This window comes from Echinops telfairi, unplaced genomic scaffold, assembly GCF_000313985.2.
Source record: "Echinops telfairi isolate 266 unplaced genomic scaffold, ASM31398v2 ScPeMD7_2291;HRSCAF=2852, whole genome shotgun sequence".
Classification (NCBI taxonomy): domain Eukaryota; kingdom Metazoa; phylum Chordata; class Mammalia; order Afrosoricida; family Tenrecidae; genus Echinops; species Echinops telfairi.
This window is the reverse complement of record NW_022106189.1, coordinates 20,285,604-20,302,653: the sequence shown is the minus strand read 5'-3', so window position 1 is coordinate 20,302,653 and position 17,050 is coordinate 20,285,604. Positions and strand designations below refer to the sequence as shown.

At 53.7% G+C, this 17,050-nt stretch overlaps 1 protein-coding gene across 1 annotated transcript in view; it reads left to right on the top strand.

Annotated features, from left to right (window-relative positions):
- Window positions 1-268: 268 nt before the first annotated feature.
- LOC101657931 (plasmolipin) overlaps window positions 269-17,050 on the top strand; it is a gene marked incomplete at its 5' end in the record, with an annotated part of 24,043 nt that continues 7,261 nt past the window's right edge. Inside the window, one exon of the mRNA XM_045293896.1 lies at window positions 269-310. Within this exon, the coding sequence (XP_045149831.1) occupies window positions 269-310 (42 nt within the window). The remainder of the gene's footprint in view (window positions 311-17,050) is intronic.

Below are 17,050 nucleotides of genomic sequence, written 5' to 3'. Positions count from 1 at the left end.
GAGGGGGCCGGGTCCTTCTGGCACCCACTGGGTGACCCGCGGGTTTCAACCGGCTCGGTCACCCCGTGGGGCGAAGACGGAGCGCTCGGGGGCAGGGCTGGGGGCGCGTTTGCGGGGAGCCGGGCGTGGGACTCCAGCCGCTCCTCCGCAACCCCACATCGGAGGGTTGCAGGCGCAGGCCTGGGGGTGGTACCTTTCTCCGCACAGCCCCTTTTGTGCGGGCTCAGAAAGCGGGGGTTCCCCCCCAGGAGACATCCGGGACGGCTGACAGCCTGAACCACTTTCCGAGGCCAACGACGCAGCGGTTAAGGTAGCCAGTCGTCCGCTAAGGGACTTAGTGGTTGAAACCCACTCCCGAGAGAAAGACGTAGTCGTCTGTTTTCCGAAAGATTTACAGCGGGGGTCGCTGTGAGTCGTAATCTGCTATAGGGGTGTGGGTTTTGCAGTTGGTTGGGGCGCTCTCGGGGGTGGGTGGATCCTTTTGCTGCTGGCTCCTCCGGACCCTATCCGAGCTGGGAACCTCCCGCTGGGTCAGTCATTGATCTCTGAGATCCCTAATCTCTGTGGTCTCCTCCCCGCCTTTCCCTGGGGTTTGTTTCAACTGCGGATTCCTCCCTCCCACCTCTGGATAAAATGTGGAATTTATATTAGACTCTAATAATTAGAGTATCAGCCCCCGCGGGCCCGACATCTCCGTTGTAAATTCTCTGCCGGCCTGCGATCTCTGTGGTTGAGAATCTGTGCCCCGGAGCCGGGAAGGCTTCCTGGAGGAGATCTGGGGCGGGCGGGGGGAGAAAGAAACTGGCACCGCAGGGCAAGGCCGAACCAGAGGCTTGGAGATGGGAAAGTGAAAGGGGAGTGAGTCGGGTGCCCTCAGTAGGTGGGTGTCTTCTGGGATGGCCACCGTGAGAAACAGATTTGGTTTGATTCAGAGGTTCTGCTGTGCAGCGGCCTCCTTTGGACTGTGGATGTCGACTGCTGTAGCAGCTGCCCCGTGGCCAGGCGGGTCTGAGGGTTAGTCTGAGAGCCAGGCCCTGGGCACGCAGCTCATTTGCCTTTGAACAATAAGAATTGGAATGAGGAAGGCTTTCTGGAGACTGATGAAGGCCTGGGGACGCCGTGGTGATGGGTTAACCACCTCCTGCCTGCCAGCCTGGCCAGGGGAAGGACATCGGCTTCTATTAGGATCCCAGCTGAGGTTTGACGCCTGTGGGGACAGCCCCACTTGGGTCACTCCCAGTCCAAATGGAGTCAATGGCCACAAGGGCCTTTGTCTTTTGCGGATCAGGAGGGCCCTCCAGGGTTCCTCTGAAGGAGACTTGTGTTCTCGGTGTGGGGGCCCCTGTGGGCTCAACACCCTAGCCCTGAGCATCTGCATCCCACCCCACAGATGGAAACACTGAGGTCCAGTGGAATGTAAGGCTTGCAGCCAAGGCCTTGGCATTTGGGTCTCTCGACTGAAGCCCCGCTGTAGTGCTTTTGGGAGGCAGTGGAGTGGGTAAAGGACTTCAAAGGCTCACACTTTCCAGAGCCTTCTCCAACCCACCTGTTGCAGACAAGTGGACAGGTCCGTTGGGTCTGACAGTGGACCCAACAAGCTCCACCATCTGCTAGGAAGCCCTGATGGGGGCATAATGATTCCCTTCAGACAGGTGAGCACTGGGCCCTCCTTCCGCCGGGGCCTTTGGAGGGCCCCTATTTCACAGGTGAGGAAAATGAGGCTCAGGCCAGTTACTTACCCCGTCATAGTCATGCTACAGCTGCAATTGAGGGCACATGCTCTTAATTAGCATTCTCAGCTATGTTCCCAGGGGCCACAGGCCCCTTGAGTTGTTGAGGGGAGGCCAGGGGGGCACGCCAGGCTGAGTACCTGTACTCCAGGAGCTCTTGACCTGTTTGGGAGGCGCCCAGAGGGTACTCTTCTCGTGGAGGGATCAGGGAAGACTGCCTGTAGAAGACAGTGAGTGGAAGATGAACACAAATTCCCCATCCCTTCTCTTTCTCCGGGCTTTGGTCAAGTGGTCAGAGTGAGTGGGGGGAGGAAGGTGGGCTTGTAGGAAGTTCCCAGCTTCTGGAGAGGGAGACCTGTCTTCTGTCTTGTCAGGAAGAACATGATAAAGCCACAGAGACTAGTCAAATCTTCACCCGGTTTATAAGAACAAAAACGGGATTTGACCATGGGTTTATTCTGAACGGTGGTTTTATACCTCACTCCCATCCCGGCCGTGTAGGCCAGAGTAGAATGGCCTGTGTGAGTTTCTGAGACTGTCCATCTTTAAGGGAGTAGAAAGCCTCATCTCTCGCCTGTGATATGCATATGGGAAGGCCATTTTAATTCTAGAAAAAGCAAAGGAATGGCATGAAGTAGCTGGGCACCCTGGGGCTTATGAAGAAGAGGGGAGCACTGTACTAGAGCTCAAATTCTGAGCACCCTGGTTTGTGAAAGGCTATGGGTGGCAGTGACAGGCCCAAAGCCATTTGCCAGAGTCCCCATAGAGATTGAACCTCCCTCCATCGGATGCTTTCCGGTTATGAACCAAGGATGTAGATAATCTTGCTCTCAGGCAGAATACCTTGGAGACTGCATTCCCTCCACCCTTGTCAGGCCAGCCCAGGAAAGGGACTTGCCTAGCTGTGTCCTTGATGGAGGTGACCGGACTGGGGGCAATCCTGGAAGTCCTGGAGTCAGGAGTCATGCCTTCCCTTATCAGTTTCACCCTGACTGCCTTGGTTGGAAGGTCCTGGATCCGTCTTGTAAGCCCTTCTATGTAACAATGTATGTGGCCCAGTCAGGGTCCCATTGACTCTGGGCCTGGCTGCAAATAATTTGGCCCTTCACCCTCCTGCAGTTTTGAAGCTTTTGGAAATTTAAATGAGGACGTAATGGCCTGGCTAATATCCTTTCTTAGCATCACCAAAGAACAGTTTCTGGCAGTTTTAACCACACTCACTGCATGGAGTCCATTCTAACACTGCAAGGAGTGGACCCTGTAGGCCAAGGAGAACTGCCCTGTGGGTTTCCACACCTTCCAGGCCTTTGACTCTCTACAGGGGTAGAAAGACTCACTTCTCCCCAGAGGAGCTGCTGGGGATTTCAAACTGCTGACCTTGTCGATAGCAGTCCAACGGGTAATCCACTGCACCACCAGGGCCCACGTGTTCCAGTTGAGATCAGGGTTTATCGTTACTCTTTGGTTTCCTGGGTAAGCAGAGCCATAAAGTCAAAAGTGTTTAGTTTTGTTGTTGTTGCTAAGAAAAACTTTCAAATCAAGGATGCCTGTTAATTGCCTTACTGAACAACCACCCTGAACCTAAGACAATACAATCCGCTCTTTATGTTTTCAAAAAGTTAACCGCCATCGAGTTGGTCCCAGCTCATAGCAACCGTATAGGACAGGGTAGAACTGGCCCTGTGGGTTTCCAAGACTGACCCTCAATGGGGACAGGAAGCCTCATCTTGCTCCCACTGAGCAGCTGGTGGTTTCAAACTGCTGACCTAGTTTTCAATTCCTTCTTTTGAATAGGGACCCTTCCTACCAGGGAATGGGAAGGCAGAGGAAAGATCACACGCCAAGGTCTGGGGAGAGATCTCGTAGACTTTTCACAGAGACAAAGAATGACAAGTTGTGGAGTGTGAATTCAGAGAGAACTGGGGAGGAGGGGGAACTTGCTCTCTGTGGGGAGAAGAACGTTTAAATTGTCCGTGTGTTGTTGTTATGATTAGGGGCCATGGAGTTGGTTCCAACCCATAACGACCCTGTGCGCAACAGAATAAAGCCTTGTCCACTCCCGCGCCATCCTCACAATTGTTCCCATGCTTGTTCCTGAGACCACGGGTGCAGCCACTGTGTCAATCAGTCCATCTCCTTGAGGGCCTTCCTTTTCTTTGCTGCCCCTCCACTTACCGAGCATGATGTCCTTCTGCTGCGACTGGTCTCCTGACAGCATGTCCAAAGTGTGAGCCCAAGTCTCAAGTCCCATCCTTGCCTCTAAAGAGCACTCTGGCTGTTCTTCTTCCCAGACAGATCTGTTTGTCCTTTGGGCAGCCCAGGGTACTTTCAGTATTCTTTGCCAGTGGTCCTCAGTAGCATCTTCAACAGGATCTTGCATCCTTCCACGGACCGAGAGCTCGGTCCTTCCAAGAGCAGTCTGCGCCATCCTTGCGTGTTTGTTAGGAAGTTCTTCATGGTGAGCTTGGCTTCGTCTCCAGCCCCGCCAGGCACCCATCTCTCCAGGCAGGGACAGGGGCAGGGGCAGGGGCTTGCGTGTCAGTGGTCTCCACTGCAAGGAAGTGTTGATGAGGTTGTTGAAGTCCAAGAGTAGGAGTCCTCACTGAGATCTGTGGGGTTCCCCTCCTGGGAGCAGCGTCCAGGCCTGTGTGCTCACCCGTGCTCCTCTGGCCCAGCCTACGTGCCTGCTGCTTGGAATGGGAGGGTGTTGGGTGTTTGGGAATTATAATTACATAGCTATTATACATGGCCAGAGAATATGGAATATAACAGAGTGCTTCTTGGGAGCGAGGATGGCAACACTGGAGACGTTTAATCTCCTGTACTTTGGACATGTCCGTGCATGGGGTCGCTATGGGTTAGAATCTCTTAGGACATGCTCACAGGAAGGACCAGTCCCTGGGGAAGGACATCATGCTTGGAAAAGCAGAGGGTCAGCAAAAAAGAGGAACTCCCCACCCCCCCCAAGGGAGATGGATTGGCCCTGCGGCTGCTACAATGGACGTGAGACTAGTGTAGGACGGAGCATGGCTTCCTCGGATCTTCATAGGGTGCTCTGAGTCAGAACCGACTCCGTGGTCCCTCCAACATTATACAGATTGACTCCCCTTCAAAACAAAAACCGAGAAAACAAAAGATTTCCTTGGCTCACCTTCCCCCCACCCCCTCAGGGGACCATGATTGGGGGGAATATTTTTATCCCTTTGTTTTGTTTTTACAAAACCTGGGTGGTTTCATTCTGAATCCTCTGTTCAGCCAGTGGCTTTTCTCTGGCATCCAGTGCGCCTGAGAGCGCTTCCTGCTACTGCAGCCCTGTCCGTCCGTCCGTCCATCCATCCTTCCATCCATCCATCCATCCATCCATCCATCCATCCATCCATCCATCCATCCGTTGTGTCCTCCCTCTTCCCCAACCCCTTCCCCATCCCAGTCGTCTTAACTTGTTTAAAGTTATATTATCCTTTGAAAAAGTTAGACACACAGCAGACATCAAAAAGTCTCCAGGGCGGGCCATGGAAAATTCTCTCTTGTCCTCCACCATTTCCCCCTGGTTGCCCTTGCCCGAGGCAACTGCCAGCAATTAGGTGTGCATCAGTTCTGTTGAGTGCATCAGTACCCTTCCACTCAACCAAGCACAGGAGGGGGCTGTGTGTGCCACTGGGCACACTCCCCCACCCCACCCCCGGCCTGGGCAGTCTGCCCCTCCGTCAACTTTCTGTCATCTAAGGGGTGGCGGGTGTCTCTTCTTTTCATGTCTTTATGTATTTCTTCAGTGACAATGCTCATGAATAAAACAGCACCAAAGAAAAGCCAATAGAAAGAATGCAATAAGTCCCTTTGACGCCACCACTTGGGCTAGAGGCCGTCCTCTCCCTCTGCCCCTTCAAGTTTCCTGTGTCCTTCCTTCGAGACTTTCTTTAAGGAGATGCACACAGTCTGCATTCTAGATTCTGACTTCCCCCTTCTCCAACCAAAATCCAAATTCACTACCATGAGTCTTTCCGACTCCTCGTGAGCCTATAGGACAGGGTGGAGCTGCCCCTGCGAGTTTCCAAGCTGCCACTATAGAAAGTCTCCTATTTATCTTGCAAAGCAGCTGGTGGCTTTGAACTGCTGGCCTTGTGGCTAGCAGCCCAATATGTAACCACTACGCCCCCAGGGACATAGTCTCTCCACACCCGTCTGCATGTTACTACCTTTGTCCCAAGGTGTTTTGGCGATAACCACCCTCTTCCAGGACTTAAGAATAAGTGCTGGGAGACTATACACACCGAAGCATTCACCCACAACATTGGCCGGCACATAGTTTCCTGCAGCGATAATTCAGTGACATGGCTACTCCTTTCATGTTGGACCATTGTCAGAGTCCTTCCCCAGAGCACCCACCACCCTTAACACTGACCCAGTGCCCACCAAACAGAATGGGGGGCTTCTTCTGTCTGTGCGGTGTCTCCTGGGTATCACTGTACGGTGTGGCTCGTGGTGTGTGTTGTGGCTCATGGTGTGTTGTTGTGGCTCGTGTTTGCTGTGGCTCGTGGTATGTGCTGTGGCTCGTGGTGTGTGCTGTGGCTCGTGGGGTGCGCTTATCCTGAGGCTTTTCTCTGGTGTGCTGTGGGGCGTGGAGCCTTCCCTGTGGACAGACCTGGAGCGTTTCCATTCTTTGATCTGTGTACTTCCTGCTGCAGTGACTGACCTCGCCAAAGCCTGGGAGAGTCGGTCGGCAGGATACATTTCCAGGAGGGGGTGCCTGGGTAGAAAGGTGTGTGTGTGTGTGTGTGTGTGTGTGTGTGTGTGTGATTTCGATCATGATTGTCAAGCTCTCTCGGGTCTCCAACACCTGTCCTGGGAGCTGGAGCTCTCTGTCGTCTGATGGTGGGGAGGGGACTTCCTGTATCTCCCTGGGCTGAGCCAGAGAATGCCTGGGCTGCCCCTCTTCCTAGGAATGATCGGGGACCAGGCTCAGGTCCTCCAGGATCCTCAGCTTCTTCATCTGTGAAATGGTCATGCTCGCTAAAACAAACACTCCAAACTCACTGCCACCCAGCTGAGTCTGACTCCCAGCGGCCCTATGGGACAGGGTAGAACTGCCCCCGGGGACTTATGAGACTGGGGCGCTTTTTGTAGAAAGCCTCTTCTTTCCCCCAGGAGCAGCTGGTGGTTTCAAACTGCCGACCTTGCTGTTAGCCACCCGCCTCAACCACTATACCACCAAGAGCCCCTCTCCTAGAGAGTTAGGGCCAGTGGACCGCCGGCTCTGGGCGTGAAACACACAGGCAGGCAGGCAGGCAGGCAGACTCTGCTGTTCAGTGCCCCACCCGGGGACACTGCCTCTTGCTGTGGGAGCCAGGGAAGACCTTGGATGTGACCCAAGGAGCTTGCAGCTGCCTTTACACCTGGGCTCACCTGATTGAGGGGCGCACCTGGTCTCTGGACCCAGAGGGTAGACTAGGAGGCAGTTTGAGAGACCCTACAGGAGACAGGGGCTGAGCAGAGACTGATTCAGCAGGGTCTGGAGTTAACACCAGAATCCCGGGGCATCTTAGCCATTGGAGTTTGGAGGGGTGGGGGTGGGGGTGTGTGTGCAGAGAACTGAGGAACCTTCTCCCTCTGGGCTCTCTCAGTTCCAAGACTCAGGACCAGGGAATAACAGGAAACCAGCTATTTGGACACCGTGGTGGTGCGGCGGCTTAAGTGCTGGCTGCAGAAGTGGTTTCTGTTCATGTGAGGATGTCCGGCCTCGGGAAACCCGTGAGGGCTGTTCTAGCTGCCCCAGAGGGTTCCTGTGCTCTGGACCTGCCTCCTGGCAGTGGTGAAGTGGACTAGCAGCCCGAGAAGTCCGCCCTGATGGGGAGCGGGCTGCCCAGCTGAATTACCGGAGCCCAGGACAGGGCCGGCACAGAGGCCCAGGGAAGGTTGGTTCAGTGGCTGGCTTACTAAACAGAGGTGGCCAGTGGCCGGTGGTGAGGAGAGCGGGCCTGAGAGTTGCTGGCATTCTGCCCGCCCGCCCGCTCCCGCTCTGGTGCAGAGCTGGGGGGAGTCCTTCAGTGCTCAACAGGAGTCCCCAGGTGCCTTCCCCACGGCCTCCCTGGGGACCAGGCGGGGTGGCATTGTGTGGTGGTGGTGTGACCACTCAGGCGCCTGGAGCCTCTGTCCCCTGCCCCTTTGTCTCCAGAGACACAATGGGTGGCTTTTTGTCTCCATAGAGCCCCTTTCACAGCCGGAGGAGGGCCAGGGCGGCGGTGGAGGCTGGGCAGGGCCAGTCCAAGTTCTGCGTGTGCTGAGGCGCCCAGATGTTCTCCTGGCAGAGGGTGAACGGAGGGAGGGCCCCTTTGTCGCCTGAGCCTGCCCCCTGGAGGTGCCATGGGGAGACCTGCCCACACTTCGTTTCTCAGACGTTTTATTTAGTGGCCAGTGTTTAGAAAATGAAGTGTTTCACATCAAACCCCAATTTCTAGGGTCTCTTGGAAAAGCGGAAGTTCTCCAGGCAAACGGCTCACCTGCAATAAATGGCCGAGGCGGACTCTGACCTCCTGGCTTGTCCGCGTTGCTACAAGGCAGAGGTCAGACATGCCTCCACCCTCCAGTCTGGACCGTCTTCTGGTACCAACCATTCCTCCCAGGGCTCTCGAGTCAGATGCTAAGTTCGATACTTTGTTGCAAGGGCCACACAGTACTCAGGCAATACTCAGGATCACGGGGTGCTTCTTAGGAGAGTTAGGAAACCTGGTGGCACAGTGGTTCTGACTTAGGCTTCTAACCCCAAGGTCAGGAGATCAAAACCACCCGAGGTTCCATGGGAGAAAGACGGGGCTTTCTACTCCCCTAAAGAGTTGCAGTTTTGGAAACCCACAGGGGCTCTCATTACAGCAACGCCTGCCCCCAGCCACAGCCAAGTCTCTCTCCCGTCCTCCGTCTCTCAGCCAAGTGGTCTCTTGACCTCTGCCTCCATGGGCCAGGAAGCAGCCTGCCAGCCACTCGGTCCCTAGTTCCATAGTCTTGGGGGGAGGTGAGGAGAAGGTACCCCACACTGGGCTGCTCCCCTGGGTCTCTGAGCCACCATCTCTGGTACATGTGGTCTCAGCGGCCCACTTCAGACAGATCTTGGACGGGCTCTTCCAGCTGGCCCGGGGAGAGTCGCCCTGTGTCTGAGATGGCACTTATGTGTGCCGAGGGGTGACTTTGAGGGAGGTGGGATTTGTGTTTCCCCCCAAGGATGGTGTGCTAGGTCACACCCTGACTAAGGTCAGGACTTAACCCGTCTTCATCTGGTAACCGAGAACTTCCTTCCAAATGGGCTCACAGCACCGGGGGAAGAGTCCAGGATTATACGACCCCACGTCAGGCCATGGTCACTGACTGGTCTCATGACCTTCAGCGTCCCACAGCCCCACTGTGCCCGCCCTGGGCATACCTTGGCTGCCTGGGTATCAGCTGAGTTTGCGGCCCTAATCTCTGCCCTCCGGGCTCGGAGGTGCTGTCCCTCCCCAGGGCTCTAAGGAACAAGGCACCTTCACTCTGGGGTTTGCCTCCACCTGCCCCCCACAATGCTGAGTTTTCTCATCATTTTCCTGCACAGTATACCTCGAGGTGACTATGGTGGGTGTCCCTCCATACCCCCCCCCAAACAAAACAAAACAACCAGTGTTACTGAGTTAATTCTGATTCAAAGCAACCCTACCTAGGGTTTGTGAGAACTGACCGGCTCCACTTTCTCCTTCAAAGCAGCTGCTGGGTTCGAACCAGCAACCTTGCAGTTGGAAGTCCCCTGCTTAGTCCATAGTGCCTCCCTTGCCATTTCTGACCCTGTCCTGTAGCTTTGGGGTGCCATGTTTGGGTGGAGGAATAGCTAGCACTGACTGAGGGGACGGCGGTCCCCTTGAAGGCCATGTGGGCTGAGGCGTGTTGAGCTGATCTCCCCTGCCCCCATTGTGCAGAGGGGAAGATTTGAGGCCTTAAAGGGCTGAAAGTGTCTCAGACAGAGGAGCGGGGGCAAGTACACTTCCTGGAGATGCCCTAGGGCCGGCTGTACTCCCGGCTGCCAGCTGCCTTCTCTCGGTAATAGGTGTGAGGCCAGCGCTGGCCTTGGCACTGTGCCTGGTGCTTGAGTTTCGCTGCCTTCATTGCCTCTGTCACACCCCACAGCCCTAGGAATGGCAAGCACCATTGCTGTCTTTGGTTAAACTGAGAACAGGCTGGAAAGCCCATCCTCTTAACCCCGCGCTCTGGCCTCAGGGTTTCCAGTTCAGCTTTTGTCACCGTGTGAGTTACTCCATTCAACTCTCCAATCCACCCAATGCAGGAGGCACCATTCCTAGCCCCGTTTTCAGCATGAGGACAGTGAAGCACAGAGAGGGCAAGCAACTTGCTGGAGGCCACACAGCGAGTAAGTTGGCAGGGTGTGAGCGCACCCTCGTGTCCCTGCGGTTCACGGGCCAGCCCGGCCGTCATAACCAATGCCAGCACACACCGTTGTCCTCAAGGCTGCAGAACACGGTCAGGACACCATCGCCAAGAGCCGCTAATGAAGACGAGGGGCGAGGCCCCACCGGACATGAATGGAGGCCTAGATAAAGAGAGGCCTCACAGGGACCCAGAGAGGTGCAGGCTGAGGCCGCCCAGATCCACAAGGCCCACAAGGCCTCCGCCCCCACCCCCACCCCCCAGCACTTGGCTCAGATGCCACCATCTAGGGGGGCTGGCTCCGGCCCTTGTCCTTTATCTAAAATTGCTGCAGTGCCCTGCTGCCTCCCTCCCATCGCTTCTCAGCTGCATTTGCCCGCAGTATGCACCCTGCCGTCCACTTGAGCTCCACCCAGCCACTGGCTTTTCTGTCTGCCTGCACTCGTGGTGCTCTGTGAGGTTGAATGTACTTGCCAGGACCTAGCAAGGGTGCTTGGGCGGGAGGTGACTCTTGTTGGGGAGGGAGAAGGGGGGTCAGATTGGAGGGCAGAATCATGGCTTCTGCCTCACCTTCCACCTTCCACCTGCTGGGGTGGGGGGCGCTTCTGGGTGTCCCCCTAACTCCCTCTGACCTGGGGTGAGCCTTGAAGACACCCTCCTTTTGCCGGGCTCTGGGTCCACACTAGGAGGTGGGTGGGTTGGAGGGTTAAGCCTCAGCTTCCCTGCAGGGCCACATAGGTCATTGAAGGCGTTGTGTGTGTGTGTGTGTGTGTGTGTGTGTGTGTGTGTGTGTGTTCCTCTCTCCAGCCTGACCTGGGCCCTCCCTCCAGTGTCTTGGGCAGGTAGAGGGGAGCAGGAGAAACCAGTCTTTCTGGTTCAGGCTAGAGGAATGGACCTTCCTGGTTGGAGGGCAGCTCCCCGGATGCCAGGCCAGAATGGCCCAGCCAGAAGGAACACTAGAAATTCCCCTCCCTGAGGCTGCACCTGCCGGAGGGGCTGGAACTGGGACCCCCGCCGGCCCTTCCAGCCTACCGCAGTGCTCTCAGGACTCACACACGCTCACCTGTGCAGGAGCCAGGTGGGGCTCCAGGAGTACCTTGGCTGCTAACCGCAAGGCTGGTCTGGGGACACACACCAGCTTGGAAACCCAGCGTGGGGGTAGCTCCACCCCACCGTAGGGGGTTGTGAGGAGTCAGAACTGATGGGTTGACAGTGGGCTTGGGGTGACGTGTAGTGGTAGGAAAGGTTAGTCCCCCTGCTGCTAACTAAGTCTGCCCAGAGGCCCCTCAGGAGACAGCCTGGTCGTCTACTGCTGAGAAACCAGCCATGAAGACCCTCAGAGCCCAGTCCCCTCTGACAGGATTGCAGGAGGCAATTGACTGCAAAGCCCCCCAAAACCAGACCCACTGACATCAAGTCCACTCTGACTCAGTCACCCTACAGGACCCGGGTAGAAGGCTCCTGTGGGCTTCCAAGACGGTAACTTCATATACATAGCTAATATACTATATATATGTAACTAATATATATATATTAGTGTGATTTGCTCTTTATTCTTACATTTATCTTATTTTTTATTAATCACTTACAAATTAGATTTATTATGAGAAGATCTTAGACTCATATGTAATAAGAAACAGTACAAAGACATCCCCGGAACTTTTTACTCAGTTTCTCCAATGGTAACATCTTTAAAGACTATATTCACTATCATAACTAGGACGCTGATCATCAGTTCAGTCAAGCTGGAGAACATCCCATCTTCAGAAGAAGCCCACGCTTCCTTTTTCTGTCTAAGAGGGTGCCATTGGTGCAGATGGTGCATATCGTAACCACGTAAACGTCCGTCCGTGTTCCGAAGCGTTGTGCAGGCACCACCACAATCCATTCCGGAACTTTTCCTTCCTGTGCGCGTTGTTAGCTCCCCTGGTCTTCCCCTCCCCTGCCATGTGCCCTAGGTAATTATTCATCCAGTTACTGTCTGTAGGTTCACCTGTCCTGGATTTCATGTCCAGAAGATCATATAAAGCACAAAAAGGAAGCAGGTGGAGAAAAACAGCAGGAACTAGGAAAACTTCAGTCCACGACCCGCAGAACATGCTGAAAACCGACACAGCTTTACAAGGGGTCAAAAGATAAGGTGTTACATTTTAACGTGATCGTGTCTGCCATCACTGACTTTACAGTGTTCTCTGTCTGATAGCAAGGCCATTCACATCACAGCGCTCTAGACTGTGTTCGGAGAGGGTTCGCTGGAGGGAGGTTTAACCCATGTCAGGACCCTACAAATAGACCTGCGGCGTCTGCTTTCATCAGAGCCTTCTGCAAACTGGGCGTTCACAAGTTAAACTGATACCGTTCTTGTAGTATTAAATTAAAATGGCAAGGAGGGAGTGAAGAGGTAAGGGGCCAGCCCCCACCCGCTGCTATTAATACTACCCATGGGTTCAGTAAACACAATTGTACGGTTGAGATATATAAGCGTTATATTAAAGTCATCGAGAGCATGAGAGAGAATATAATAATACAGTCAGACATATTACATGGTAGCATCGCTCACCTCTGCCCCGCTTGGTGGTCCTCGTGGGGGGAACCCGGCTTCCAGAGCAGGAGCCGCCTCCCTCACGGGAGCAGCCCTCCTTCCTCAGCCTCCCTCGCCTTTCCTCAGTGGCCCTCCTGAGAAGGGAGCCTCATTATTTATTGCTAACCACGCATCATATCACTTTAGGGGGATACATCACAGCATTATGCGTCACAGAGAGGGGCAGTACAATTCATCCTTGAACAGGTTTGAGCATTCTGGTGTCTCATACAGTAAAGCAGGCAATTACTACCCTGGGAGGCATGCAAGCCCCCTGATAGCAGATAACAATCTGCGTCATAGACAGGGGTTGTAACATAGGCAATACAAGCAATAGGAGGGGGATGACCTAGTCATCTTAGAGTGGTCCCGGGCTTGCCTTTGGGCACTGCTTCAAGGGGACAATAACAGAAAGGACTGGGCCCTCCTTAGGGTGAGTCAGACTATACAGTCTGGCCGCTCTAGATGGCTGATGTTAAGGAGAATAACCTCTGACCTACTTTGGCTGACCGCCTAGTGAACAGTCATTCTCAAGCTAAATCTGGCATATATTTTTGGGAGACAACTTAAGAGAAATCCTTCTGTTCCCCACACGTTCCCGCCTTTGGATGTGGATTTTATTATTGACAGTCTGGTGTGCTTCTTCCACTTGGACGTGGTTGATAACCTCGCTTGATGGCTGCTTGTTTTAAAACACGCCTTTAAGAGCCCAGACACTGTTCTTGCTCGCAGCTGGTCTGGTTTCTTCACCGCACTTTGCTAGAGCAACCATATCTTCAGCGATCTCTTCTTGAGGGTGAGTCTGGAGTAGGGCCATGTCATAAGAACTAATGGTTTTTAGATTCGGGTTAGAATCAACTGTGAGTACAATTAGAAGAAAAATAATGACATGAATAATGAGTTCAAGGAATGAGAAAATGGTATAGAATTGAATGTGGTGATGATTATACAACTCTACTTGATATGATGGAAGTATTGAATTATATGACATGTGGATGAAGTGATAATAAAGCTGTTAAAAAAATTAAGTGTGAGCCCCCAATCGATTCATAGATCTATGGTTTATAGGTTTCTCTGGCTCACTTTAGAGATATCATTAGCATTTTATGAAAGAGAACATTATAAATCATCCTCGTGGGGCATAAAGTGATTCTATTGATAGTGTCATTAATTTAGCCAATGGAATAGAACTTAAACCACTGTTGATAAGAGGAAATTAAACAAGTATATGCCAGCTTCAGACAGTGAGACTAACTTTTTACAGGACCAGGAAGCCTCTTCTTTCTCCCCTGGGGCAGCTGTTGGTTTCAAACCGTTGAACTTGTGCTTAGCCACCCACCTTGTAACTCACACACACCAGGGCGCCTCAGTCAATAGCAGGTAGCTTCTAACTAGCAATAGCGCAGGTTTCGAAGGCAGCTCTGGGCTGGTCTCCCCGTGAGCCTCAATGTCCACATCTGAAACAACGGGAAGAGCCCTGGTGGTTCGGGGGTTATAGAGCCTGTCTACTGACCTTGGAGGGAGAAAGACCCAGCGCTGTCCTTTGATTACAGCTGGGAAAGCCCCATGGGGCACCTCCACTGAGGTACCTGGGGTCAGGGCACACAGCATGATGTAGGGATTCAGGGAGGGGCGCTCCTGTCGCTTGCGGGAGCTGGGAGTGGGGAGTAGCTGCTGGTCCAGGTGCGTCTGTGATACCCGGGGCAGGAGGTCAGGACCGGCTGGGCCCTGTCCTGGTTTTCCCCGCACCACCTTTTCTAGTTTCATTGCCTCTGGACACACGGACACCAAGCAATACAGCGGCACTGGGGACCCTGGAGGAACTTTCTGGAATGGGGCGGGGGTGGGGTGGTGGTGGTGGTGGTTGTTTGTCCTTGGTGTGGCCCCTGCTCACCTGGGGAAGGTGCTGTGATTGTCTGCCTTCCGCGGGAGTATTTGTCCTCTTTGAGAACGGCTCTGGGCAGGGGGGCCTTGGTCTCTGCTGACCTGACCTGATGTGTGTTTTAGGCAAAGTGCTTGTGTTAGGCTGGGCTGTCTACAGAATCTAAGCCAGTGACCCGCACTTCTGTGTCAGACAGAGCTTTGTATCAAGAAGTAATTCTATATGGAGAAGGCATACCATCACAGTCCAACTCATCTGTAAGTCCCATGCTGGTCCATAGGTGGGTTCCTCTTCAGACTTAAGCAGCCAGGTGCACTGATGCAGAAGGCAGGTAGATCCCGGGCCGGTGGGTGCAGAGACGTGTGGATCCCAGGTCAGTGGAAACGCAGCAGGACTCCGGCAGCTGAGTCCCAGCCAGCAGGAAGGGGCAGAGAGGAGGAGGTTCCCAGGGCCCTCCTTATGAGAGGGCCACAGGGGGTGCGGGGTTGTACCATCAGGCTTGGCAGGTTGGACTCTACTCCTCCACTTTCATAGATCTTCAAGTTGACAGAATCATCTTTCGAAACCCAAACCAAGCTCACCGCCCTCAGTCAATGCTGACTCAAAGGGACGCCCTGTGGGTTTCTGAGACTCTAACTGTTTACAGGAGTAGAAAGCTTAGTCTTTCTCCCAAGGAGCTGCTGGTGGTTTCAAACTGCCGACCATGAGGGTCACAGCCCAACACATAATCACTGCACCACCAGGGCTACTCTCAAACTACCAACGTGTTTTAAAACTCAACTCCGTCAAGTCATTGCCAACTCATCTCATTGCATGGGGTGGAGCAGAAAGCCTCATCTTTCTCCTGAAGGAACAACTGGCTGTTTCAAACTGATGACCCTGAGGATTGCAGTCCAACGTGTAACACACTAACACCCTCTAACGCAGCGGTTCTCAACCTGTGGGTCGAGACCCCCTGGGGCTCAATGACCCTTTCTTTTTTTTTTTTTTTTAAACATTTTATTAGGGGCTCATACAACTGTTATCGCAATCCATACACACATCAATTGTGTAAAGCGCATTTGTACATCATTCTCAAAACATTTTCTCTCCACTTAAACCCCTGACATTAGGTCCTCATTTTTCCCCTCCCTCCCTGCTCCCCCCTCCCTCATGAGCCCTTGATAGTTTATAAATTGTTTTTTGTCATATCTTGCCCTGTCCGACGTCTCCCTTCACCCACTTTTCTGTTGTCTGTCTCCCAGGGAGGAGGTCACATATAGTTCCTAGTAATCGGTTCCTTCTTTCCTACCCACTCTCCCTTTACCCTCCCTGTTTCACCACTGGTCCTGTAGGGCTCATCCGCCCTGGATTCCCTGTATTTCCAGTTCCTATCTGTACCAGTGTACATCCTCTGGTCTAGCCAGACTTGCAAGGTCGAATTTGAGTCATGGTAGTGGGAGCGGGGAGGAAACATTTAAGAACTAGAGGAAAGTTGTATTTCTCATCGTTGTTACATCGCACCCTGACTGGCTCATCTCCTCCCCGAGACCCCTCTGCAAGGGGATCTCCAGTGGCCTACTAATGGGCTCGAACGACCCTTTCACAGGGGTTGCCCGATTCATAACAGTAGCAAAATGACAGTGATGAAGTAGCAACAAAAATAATGTTATGGTTGGGGGTCACCATGACACGAGGAACTGTCTGAAAGGGTCATGGCATGAGGAAGGTTGACGACCCCTGCAAGGGTCTCCAGGGCTGTAAGTCCTGACAGAAGCAGATAGACTTCCTCTCACCCCCTGGAGCAGCGGTGGGTTTGACCTGCCAACCTCGTGGCTGGCGGCTTCACTGGCAGCCTCTGTTCTGCCAGGGCCCTTTAGGATGGCAGTGGGGTGGGGAGGTTATTTTGAGAAGCTCTGGCTCTGGGTCCTCATTGGCACAGGCTCTGTCCCCAGCTTGGTGTTGGACCTTGGGCAAGGCCCTGCCACTTTGTCCCACCCCCCTTCTCTGGAAAATATTCCCCGGAGCCACTGCCTGGCCTGCTTGTGCTTATAGGACAGCCGGGGCCAGTGGAACATGAAGTGTTAGATCCAGGGGCGGCAGGGACCCCTAGAGATGTCCCTGAGGCTGAGGGGGCACAGTGCACAGCTCCAGGAAGACAGGGGGACTCGACCCCTTTCTTGGGTCTGCCACTGTTGGACTAAGGGGGGGGGTCTCCGGGAGGCAGGCAGGGCTGGGCACATTCACACCTGCTTCCTCTTTTAATGGAGCCTTGGGCTGTTAACTGGAAGGTCGGCAGTTTGAATCCACTAGCTGCTCCTTGGAAGAACGATGAGGCTTTCTGCCCCTGTAAAGATGTACAGCCTTGGCTGGGTATCCTAGGGAACAGTTCTACCCACTCCTGTAGGGTCACTCTCTATGACAGTTTTGGTTTTGATATATACCCATTTTACAGATGAGGAAAGTAAGGGGACATTC